Below are 11,689 nucleotides of genomic sequence, written 5' to 3' on the forward strand. Positions count from 1 at the left end.
TATCTGATATGTCATTTGCAAATATCTTCTCCCATTCTGTAGGTTGTCTTTGAGTTTTGTTGACTGTATCCTTTCAATAAATGGTGCTGGGAAAATTGGTCATCCACATGCAGAAGAATGAAACTAGACCACTCTCTTTCACCATACACAAAGATAAACTCAAAATGGATGAAAGATCTAAATGTGAGACAAGATTCCATCAAAATCCTAGAGAAGAACACAGGCAACATCCTTTTTGAACTCGGCCATAGTAACTTCTTGCAAGATACATCCACGAAGGCAAAAGAAACAAAAGCAAAAATGAACTATTGGGACTTCATCAAGATAAGAAGCTTTTGCACAGCAAAGAACACGTCTGTTTTCAAATGAGTTCTCCAGGCCTACAGTAAATCCTCTCCCAGTAAAAGGGCTCTGGGACACTTGCCCTTTAAAATCCAGAATCAACTTCATGGAGAACCATCCCTCAGGAGAAGTCATAAGAGGGACAGGAGGTCATTGCCTCGTTTTTTTGCTCATATTAAACACACATACACACACACTCGCACAGCTCTCTCCACTTTCTGAGAGTAAACTGTGCTGCACCTTGCACTTTCTGGGATTCTTGTCCCTCCAGAAGTCAGGGTCAACCTGTGCTCACCCAGCCATCCTCAGTGTCACAGTCTCCAGGAATCAGAATCCCTATCAGAGGAGGCCCCCAGGACATCAAGTGTGATTGAGGTCCTGTCACCAGGGCAGCCAGATGTGCCCTAACACCTGCAGTCCTGGGATGAGGCTGATACTCAGGATTCCCAGGGGGAGTCTCTGTCCCCATGGGCAGCTCAGCCCCGACCATCTCTGGTCCCCAGTCACTGTCTGAGGCTGATCAGTACGTTGACTCTGGGACCCTAGTCTCAGAGCTGCTCCACCAAAGCTCAAGGCTCCTGGGGATGTAGGACACCCCCTCCCTGTGCTCTCAGGGCTGGCTTTCACCCCTTCAGTCACCCCAAGGACACCTCCATCCAGGCTGGACCTTGCTAAATCTTCTGTCCCAAATTAGGACCAAAGGGTCTGTGAACTCAGGGACATGGTCCCCTCATCTCCACCTCTCCACCACTCAAAGGGGACTTTTGATAGAAACTCTGGGTCCAGATGGATTTTGCCAGTATAACCTCATTGTCCCACTCATGGGTGGCTGAATGGGCAATTGCTCTGTCCTAAACATGCTGGACCCAGTCCCCTGCTGTGCCCCACCCCAGATATGAGAGGGACCCTGAATTGCTCATCCTGGAAGCTCATCTATATTTGGGAATCCAACATGCAGATGGCTGTGAAGTTCATACAACAGGGTCCTCATGGTGGCTCATGGGCACGACTTCAGGCTTTCCTTCCTGCAAAACCAGACCCATGATACAGTCTTAGGAAAAACAGATAAGAAGTGATTTTATAAAATGTTCATATGGATCCCAGGATGCCTCAGCGGTTGAGCTCTGCTTTAGGCTCAGGGCCTGATTCTGGAGTTCAGGGATTGAGGCCCATATTGAGATCCCTAAGGGGAGCCTGCTTCTCCCTCTGCCCATGTCTCTGCCTCTCTCTTTTTCCTTTTCTGTCATGAATAAATAGATAAACTCTTTTTAAAAATGTTTATAGATGTCTATTCAAATGAAAACCAAAGACTTTCAATCTTCTTTGTTCTATGCTGATGATTTTAACCACAATTTCCATGCACATTCTCCCTGCAATAGACAGATCTGGGAACAATATACTAATGACTCCACTGCATCTTCACAGTGACATCATCACTGAGTGTCAATCACTGTTATTGAGAAGAGTTTCTAAAAAAGAACATTCATCCAATTTATGTGCATAGTTGGTTGGTCAAGGGGGTGACCAAATGCAATCTCTTCCTCTGGATTCTTGTCAGAAATTCTCCAGCTGTCACATCTTCCCTGCTAAAATATCCTGACACGTCTGTCCCTTGTGCTCTGAGGTCAGTGCCGACCTTACATGGCAATGCTAGGAGGACAAAACCTAGGAGGGAGTCACTGCCCACAGGGTGGGGAGAACTAATATTTAAAACAGGTGAAAACAGTGAGATATGACAACGATTTTCAGTGTGTAACCTTTCCAAGAATGCATATGAGGGCTTCCACCCACAACCTGGAGAAGCTCCCTCCATGTGTCCTCAGATGGTGAGGGCTGCAACCAAGGGGATCATATAGGAGGAAGGTCTCAGCATAATGCATAGAAAAGGCCACGTGTAAAAGGGGACCCGTTACTCCTCTGGATGAGACAGTGATGTCAGAGGAGTTGGTGTAGACACACAACCTCAGTCCTGAATGGCCCATGAACAGCTGACAGAGCCGTGGATATTTTCACACCGAGCAATTAGAGTGAAGCCTAAAATCTACACTGTGTGATGAGTGGCTATTTAAAGGGACACATGTCATGCATGGTGTGGTAGTTTCTGGATATCAAAAGGAGGTTGAGGATTATTTCTGAAGGCTCAGGCTTGATTAGAGCTGGGAACACATCCTGACCCTGCCTGTGCCCTCTGATCAAGGCTCACAGCTGGGACCTCCCCAACACAGCCCCAAACAGCCCCTCCCCTGTCCAACCTCCTGACATCATCAGGCAGAGGGACCTGACCAACAGCCAGGGAGGGTCAGAGAACTGGGGTCTCATTTGCATGGACAGCCCCTCCCTCTCTCAGAGGATGAAGAGGGGAAGGGAGAGATGAGGGAAGGCTCTGCTCAGCTGTGGGACCACAGAGGCAGGATCAGTGATGACCTCCACCATGGCCTGGTCCTCTTTCCTCCTCACCCTCCTCGCTCACTTCACAGGTGACTGGATGTAGGGACAGTGAAGGGAACCTGGGAGGACACGTGGTTCCCTGCTTCCTTCTCTTATGTCCAGACCCCAGCATCACCCTCTCTGTGTCTCTCCCCCTTGCAGGTTCCTGGGCCCAGTCTGTGCTGACTCAGCCAGCCTCAGTGTCCGGGTCTCTGGGCCAGAGGGTCACCATCTCCTGCACTGGAAGCAGCTCCAACATTGGTAGAGATTATGTGGGCTGGTACCAACAGCTCCCGGGAACACGCCCCAGAACCCTCATCTATGGTAATAGTAACCGACCCTCGGGGGTCCCCGATCGATTCTCTGGCTCCAAGTCAGGCAACACAGCCACCCTGACCATCTCTGGGCTCCAGGCTGAGGACGAGGCTGATTATTACTGCTCTACATGGGACAACAGTCTCACTGTTCCCACGGTGCTCCAGGCCTGTGGGGAAGTGAGACAAAAACCCACTTACCCGTCTGCAAAGTGAGTGAGCGCCCCAGCAGCTGCCTGCTTAGGCTCCCTCAGGGTTTCTGCTTATTTTATGCTTGATGCCCTGGACCCAGATACATCCTGGGACCCACCTGGGAATGTTGGCTCCTTTGTTCTCTGTGTCCTCAGAGTAGCCCCAATTGTACAAAATGAGTCTCAGATGAAAGAGAAAGTTTTGTCCTCATGAGCTGGGACAGTTTCTTCTAGGATAGTGAACATTTTCTTATCATCTTCTAATTTTTCAGTAAATGAAATACTCATAGATCTTGATTTGTATTTCCCTGATGGCAAGTGATGCAGAGCATTTTCTCATATGCATGTTGGCCATGTCTATGTCTTCCTCTGTGAGATTTCTCTTCATGTCTTTTGCCCATTTCATGATTGGATTGTTTGTTTCTTTGGTGTTGAGTTTAATAAGTTCTTTATAGATCTTGGAAACTAGCCCTTTATCTGATATGTCATTTGCAAATATCTTCTCCCATTCTGTAGGTTGTGTTTGAGTTTTGTTGACTGTATCCTTTGCTGTGCAAAAGCTTCTTATCTTGATGAAGTCCCAATAGTGCATTTTTGCTTTTGTTTCTTTTGCCTTCGTGGATGTATCTTGCAAGAAGTTACTATGGCCGAGTTCAAAAAGGGTGTTGCCTGTGTTCTTCTCTAGGATTTTGATGGAATCTTGTCTCACATTTAGATCTTTCATCCATTTTGAGTTTATCTTTGTGTATGGTGAAAGAGAGTGGTCTAGTTTCATTCTTCTGCATGTGGATGTCCAATTTTCCCAGCACCATTTATTGAAGAGACTGTCTTTCTTCCAATGGATAGTCTTTCCTCCTTTATCGAATATTAGTTGACCATAAAGTTCAGGGTCCACTTCTGGGTTCTGTATTCTGTTCCACTGATCTATGTGTCTGTTTTTGTGGAAGGAGCCTCGGTGTCCAACGAAAGATGAATGGATAAAGAAGATGTGGTTTATGTATACAATGGAATATTACTCAGCTATTAGAAATGACAAATACCCACCATTTGCTTCAACGTGGATGGAACTGGAGGGTATTATGCTGAGTGAAGTAAGTCAGTCGGAGAAGGACAAACATTATATGTTCTCATTCATTTGGGGAATATAAATAATAGTGAAAAGGAATATAAGGGAAGGGAGAAGAAATGTGTGGGAAATATCAGAAAGGGAGACAGAACGTAACGAATGCTAACTCTGGGAAACGAACTAGGGGTGGTAGAAGGGGAGGAGGGCGGGGGGTGAGAGTGAATGGGTGACGGGCACTGGGGGTTATTCTGTATGTTAGTAAATTGAACACCAATAAAAAATTTAAAAAAAAAGAAAAAAGAAATACTCATAGATCATGAAGCTATTATGGTCCTTCAGCCCCATCCCTGCTCTGCTGATGCACATGTCAGCTCTCTGCAGCTGAGCTCATTATTAGCTCAGCATCAAGCAGAGGACTAGTTATGTTTATTTTTTTTTTTTTTTTTTTTTTTTTTTTATTGGTGTTCAATTTACTAACATACAGAATAACACCCAGTGCCCGTCACCCATTCACTCCCACCCCCCGCCCTCCTCCCCTTCTACCACCCCTAGTTCGTTTCCCAGAGTTAGCAGTCTTTATGTTCTGTCTCCCTTTCTGATATTTCCCACACATTTCTTCTCCCTTCCCTTATTTTCCCTTTCACTATTATTTATATTCCCCAAATGAATGAGAACATATAATGTTTGTCCTTCTCCGACTGACTTACTTCACTCAGCATAATACCCTCCAGTTCCATCCACGTTGAAGCAAATGGTGGGTATTTGTCATTTCTAATAGCTGAGTAATATTCCATTGTATACATAAACCACATCTTCTTTATCCATTCATCTTTCGTTGGACACCGAGGCTCCTTCCACAGTTTGGCTATCGTGGCCATTGCTGCTAGAAACATCGGGGTGCAGGTGTCCCAGCGTTTCATTGCATTTGTATCTTTGGGGTAAATCCCCAACAGTGCAATTGCTGGGTCGTAGGGCAGGTATATTTTTAACTGTTTGAGGAACCTCCACACAGTTTTCCACAGTGGCTGCACCAGTTCACATTCCCACCAACAGTGTAAGAGGGTTCCCTTTTTTCCACATCCTCTCCAACATTTGTTGTTTCCTGCCTTGTTAATTTTTCCCATTCTCACTGGTGTGAGGTGGTATCTCATTGTGGTTTTGATTTGTATTTCCCTGATGGCAAGTGATGCAGAGCATTTTCTCATGTGCATGTTGGCCATGTCTATGTCTTCTTCTGTGAGATTTCTGTTCATGTCTTTTGCCCATTTCATGATTGGATTGTTTGTTTCTTTGGTGTTGAGTTTAATAAGTTCTTTATAGATCTTGGAAACTAGCCCTTTATCTGATATGTCATTTGCAAATATCTTCTCCCATTCTGTAGGTTGTCTTTGAGTTTTGTTGACTGTATCCTTTGCTGTGCAAAAGCTTCTTATCTTGATGAAGTCCCAATAGTTCATTTTTGCTTTTGTTTCTTTTGCCTTCGTGGATGTATCTTGCAAGAAGTTACTATGGCCGAGTTCAAAAAGGGTGTTGCCTGTGTTCTTCTCTAGGATTTTGATGGAATCTTGTCTCACATTTAGATCTTTCATCCATTTTGAGTTTATCTTTGTGTATGGTGAAAGAGAGTGGTCTAGTTTCATTCTTCTGCATGTGGATGTCCAATTTTCCCAGCACCATTTATTGAAGAGACTGTCTTTCTTCCAATGGATAGTCTTTCCTCCTTTATCGAATATTAGTTGCCCATAAAGTTCAGGGTCCACTTCTGGATTCTCTATTCTGTTCCACTGATCTATGTGTCTGTTTTTGTGCCAGTACCACACTGTCTTGATGACCACAGCTTTGTAGTACAACCTGAAATCTGGCATTGTGATGCCCCCAGATATGGTTTTCTTTTTTAAAATTCCCCTGGCTATTCGGGGTCTTTTCTGATTCCACACAAATCTTAAAATAATTTGTTCTAACTCTCTGAAGAAAGTCCATGGTATTTTGATAGGGATTGCATTAAACGTGTATATTGCCCTGGGTAACATTGACATTTTCACAATATTAATTCTGCCAATCCATGAGCATGGAATATTTTTCCATCTCTTTGTGTCTTCCTCAATTTCTTTCAGAAGTGTTCTATAGTTTTGAGGGTATAGATCCTTTACATCTTTGGTGAGGTTTATTCCTAGGTATCTTATGCTTTTGGGTGCAATTGTAAATGGGATTGACTCCTTAATTTCTCTTTCTTCAGTCTCATTGTTAGTGTATAGGAATGCCACTGACTTCTGGGCATTGATTTTGTATCCTGCCACGCTACCGAATTGCTGTATGAGTTCTAGCAATCTTGGGGTGGAGACTTTTGGGTTTTCTATGTAGAGTATCATGTCATCGGCGAAGAGGGAGAGTTTGACTTCTTCTTTGCCAATTTGAATGCCTTTAATGTCTTTTTGTTGTCTGATTGCTGAGGCTAGGACTTCCAGTACTATGTTGAATAGCAGTGGTGAGAGTGGACATCCCTGTCTTGTTCCTGATCTTAGGGGAAAGGCTCCCAGTGCTTCCCCATTGAGAATGATATTTGCTGTGGGCTTTTCATAGATGGCTTTTAAGATGTCGAGGAATGTTCCCTCTATCCCTACACTCTGAAGAGTTTTGATCAGGAATGGATGCTGTATTTTGTCAAATGCTTTCTCTGCATCCAATGAGAGGATCATATGGTTCTTGGTTTTTCTCTTGCTGATATGATGAATCACATTGATTGTTTTACGGGTGTTGAACCAGCCTTGTGTCCCGGGGATAAATCCTACTTGGTCATGGTGAATAATTTTCTTAATGTACTGTTGGATCCTATTGGCCAGTATCTTGTTGAGAATTTTTGCATCCATGTTCATCAGGGATATTGGTCTGTAATTCTCCTTTTTGGCGGGGTCTTTGTCTGGCTTTGGAATTAAGGTGATGCTGGCTTCATAGAACGAATTTGGAAGTACTCCATCTCTTTCTATCTTTCCAAACAGCTTTAGGAGAATAGGTATGATTTCTTCTTTAAACGTTTGATAAAATTCTCCTGGGAAGCCATCTGGCCCTGGACTCTTGTGTCTTGGGAGGTTTTTGATGACTGCTTCAATTTCCTCCCTGGTTATTGGCCTGTTCAGGTTTTCTATTTCTTCCTGTTCCAGTTTTGGTAGTTTGTGGCTTTCCAGGAATGCGTCCATTTCTTCTAGATTGCCTAATTTATTGGCGTATAGCTGTTCATAATATGTTTTTAAAATCGTTTGTATTTCCTTGGTGTTGGTAGTGATCTCTCCTTTCTCATTCATGATTTTATTAATTTGAGTCTTCTCTCTCTTCTTTTTAATAAGGCTGGCTAATGGTTTATCTATCTTATTAATTCTTTCAAAGAACCAACTCCTGGTTCTGTTGATCTGTTCCACAGTTCTTCTGGTCTCGATTTCGTTGAGTTCTGCTCGAATCTTTATTAGCTCCCTTCTTCTCTTGGGTGTAGGATCTATTTGCTGTTTTTTCTCTAGCTCCTTTATGTGTAAGGTTAGCTTTTGTATTTGAGTTCTTTCCAGTTTTTGAATGGATGCTTGTATTGCGATGTATTTCCCCCTTAGGACAGCTTTCGCTGCATCCCAAAGATTTTGAACGGTTGTATCTTCATTCTCATTAGTTTCCATGAATCTTTTTAATTCTTCCTTAATTTCCTGGTTGACCCTTTTATCTTTTAGCAGGATGGTCCTTAACCTCCATGTGTTTGAGGTCCTTCCAAACTTCTTGTTGTGATTTAGTTCTAATTTCAAGGCATTATGGTCCGAGAATATGCAGGGGACAATCCCAATCTTTTGGTATCGGTTCAGACCCGATTTGTGACCCAATATGTGGTCTATTCTGGAGAAAGTTCCATGTGCGCTTGAGAAGAATGTGTATTCAGTTGAGTTTGGATGTAAAGTTCTGTAGATATCTGTGAAATCCATCTGGTCCAGTGTATCATTTAAAGCTCTCGTTTCTTTGGAGATGTTTTGCTTAGAAGACCTATCGAGTATAGAAAGAGCTAGATTGAAGTCACCAAGTATAAGTGTATTATTATCTAAGTATTTCTTCACTTTGGTTAATAATTGATTTATATATTTGGCAGCTCCCACATTCGGAGCATATATATTGAGGATTGTTAAGTCCTCTTGTTGAATAGATCCTTTAAGTATGATATAGTGTCCCTCTTCATCTCTCACTACAGTCTTTGGGGTAAATTTTAGTTTATCTGATATAAGGATGGCTACCCCTGCTTTCTTTTGAGGACCATTCGAATGGTAAATGGTTCTCCAACCTTTTATTTTCAGGCTGTAGGTGTCCTTCTGTCTAAAATGAGTCTCTTGTAGACAGCAAATAGATGGGTCCTGCTTTTTTATCCAGTCTGAAACCCTGTGCCTTTTGATGGGGTCATTAAGCCCGTTCACATTCAGAGTTACTATTGAGAGATATGAGTTTAGTGTCATCATGATATCTATTCAGTCTTTGTTTTTGTGGACTGTTCCACTGAACTTCTTCTTAAAGGGGAATTTTAAGAGGCCCCCTTAAAATTTCTTGCAGAGCTGGTTTGGAGGTCACATATTCTTTTAGTTGCTGCCTGTCTTGGAAGCTCTTTATCTCTCCTTCCATTTTGAATGAGAGCCTTGCTGGATAAAGTATTCTTGGTTGCATGTTCTTCTCATTTAGGACCCTGAATATATCCTGCCAGCCTTTTCTGGCCTGCCAGGTCTCTGTGGAGAGGTCTGCTGTTACCCTAATACTCCTCCCCATAAAAGTCAGGGATTTCTTGTCTCTTGCTGCTTTAAGGATCTTCTCCTTATCTTTGGAATTTGCAAGCTTCACAATTAAATGTCGAGGTGTTGAACGGTTTTTATTGATTTTAGGGGGGGATCTCTCTATTTCCTGGATCTGAATGCCTGTTTCCCTTCCCAGATTAGGAAAGTTTTCAGCTAGAATTTGTTCAAATACATATTCTGGCCCTCTGTCCCTTTCGGCGCCCTCGGGAACCCCAATTAAACGTAGGTTTTTCTTCCTCAGGCTGTCGTTTATTTCCCTTAATCTATCTTCATGGTCTTTTAATTGTTTGTCTCTTTTTTCCTCAGTTTCCCTCTTTGCTGTCAACTTGTCTTCTAGGTCACTCACTCGTTCTTCCACCTCGTTAACCCTCGTCGTTAGGACTTCTAGTTTGGATTGCATCTCATTCAATTGGTTTTTAATTTCTGCCTGATTAGCTCTAAATTCTGCAGTCATGAAGTCTCTTGAGTCCTTTATACTTTTTTCTAGAGCCACCAGTAGCTGTATAATAGTGCTTCTGAATTGGCTTTCTGACATTGAATTGTAATCCAGATTTTGTAACTCTGTGGGAGAGAGGACTGTTTCTGATTCTTTCTTTTGAGGTGAGGTTTTCCTTCTAGTCATTTTGCTCAGTGCAGAGTGGCCAAAAGCAAGTTGTATTGGGAAAAAGAGAAAAAGAGAGGAGAGAAAGAAGGAAAGAAAAGAGAAAGAGAAAAAAAAAGGGAAGAAAAAGAAAAAAAAACGAAAAAAAAAAAAGAAGAAAAAGAGAAAGAAAAAGAAAGGAGAAAAAAAGGGGGTGGGGGAAGGAAACAAATCAAAAAGCAAAACAAAACAAAAACAAAAACAAAAACAAACAAAAAAAAGAACCACCGGGGAGTATCTTCTGATTCTGTGTTCTTTAAGTCCCTTGGCTTCTCCTGGAAGTTGTCCGTCTAGCTGGTCTTTTGGGGGAGGGGCCTGTTGTGCTGATTTTCAGGTGTTAGCAGTTGGGGGAGCTGCTGTGCCCCTGTCTGGTGCAGGGCTCGGTGGGGGTTGTTTACCCCGTGAGGCCGCAGGAGGAACAGCCCCAGTGGCGGGGCAGCTCTGGAGCCCTGGATTCAGCTCCGGCAGGAACTCCGTCTGCAGGGCCTGGAGGCTCCGGGGCGGGGCCGCTGATCTGCTCAGCTGGGGCAGGAGCGTCCTCGCTGTCCTGGGCCCTCCCGGCCTCTGCCTGTCCCGGGGGAGGCGGGATCCTGGGCTGTGTCCCGGCGCCCTGTGCTCCGGAGCCTGCGCTGGTGGATTCGCGCTCCCGGGCCGCGCAGCCCCCTCCGCGGAGCTGCCGCCCGAGCCCCTCCGAGCTGCTCCTGGAACCGCGCAGCCCCCTCCGCACGGAGCCTCTTCTTCTGCCCGAGCCCCTCCGAGCTGCTCCCGGGGCCCCGCAGCCCCCTCCGCGGAGCCGCCCCCGAGCCCCTTCAGCTGCTCCGGGTCCCGCCGGGTCCCGCCGTGCGCGCTGCAGCCCTTAGGGAGCTCGGCGCACTCTCCTGGGCGCGCAGTTGCTCTGTTACTGTCCCCGGTAGCCCGAGGGCCTCCTCGCCCTCCTGGTCCTGCTCCAACTCCCCGCGAGCCCCTTTCCCCCGGGAAGGTCGGTGCAGCTCCTGCGTCTCCGGGACGGGGCTCTCCTGTCCTGGGGACACTCGCCCCGGCCTCAGCCCGGCTCCTCGCGGGGCCCCTCCCCCTCGGAGGCCTTTGTTCCTTTATTTCTTTTCCCCGTCTTCCTACCTTGATAGATGCGCGAACTCTTCTCACTGTAGCATTCCAGCTGGTCTCTCTTTGAATCTCAGGCCGAATTCATAGATTTTCAGGATAATTTGAAGGTTTTCTAGGTAGTTTGGTGGAGACAGGTGATTTGGAGACCCTACTCCTCCGCCATCTTGCTCCTCCCTCCACTAGTTATGTTTATTATTTGATGTTGGCTTGGAACAATAAATCAATACAACACTCAAAATTATGAAAGGTAAAAAAAATAGCTTTCTAGAGAAAAACACCCATGTGAATGTTTCTGGAAACTTTACTCATAATCACCAGCCTGAAGGTAATCAAAAACCTGCACATCGGGTTTTATACTAGCTTTTTATAAAATGACCGACGCTTTAGGTAAAGAAGATGTCCTCCAACATGATGTATATTCACATAGTGGAATATTAGTCAAAATTTAAGGAAATATGCTCTCAAGTCCAAAAATATACATGAGTATTAACTACACATTTCTTAGGAAAGAAGAACATATCAAGACTACATTTCACGTCATTGGAATTTCATCGTATTTTGGAAGAGGCGGGAATCTAGAGGTGGTAAGGAGGCCAGTGATTCACAGCAGGTGGAGGAAGGAGGAGGGTGAGTATGTGAGGTGACTGTATTCATGGTGATGTCACTCTCCTACTGGCCCTGTGAAGGCGGCCACACCACACTGCTGTATTGTCACAGCTCAGTAAACTGTACCCCAGAGCGACAGCTCTTACATGCAGGCTGGGAATGTCATCTAGGAGTCTGGGATCCATGACGGAGCT

General features: G+C 44.7%; 1 gene segment (V, D, J or C); it reads left to right on the top strand.

Annotated features, from left to right (window-relative positions):
* The first annotated feature begins 2,663 nt into the window (after positions 1 to 2,663).
* Positions 2,664 to 3,299, top strand: LOC125753774 (probable non-functional immunoglobulin lambda variable 1-50). The segment is given in 2 exon segments: positions 2,664 to 2,819; positions 2,932 to 3,299. Coding segments are annotated over 2 exon segments (426 nt in total).
* Positions 3,300 to 11,689: the final 8,390 nt, after the last annotated feature.

Source organism: Canis lupus, chromosome 26 (assembly GCF_003254725.2).
Source record: "Canis lupus dingo isolate Sandy chromosome 26, ASM325472v2, whole genome shotgun sequence".
In the NCBI taxonomy this organism is placed as follows: domain Eukaryota; kingdom Metazoa; phylum Chordata; class Mammalia; order Carnivora; family Canidae; genus Canis; species Canis lupus.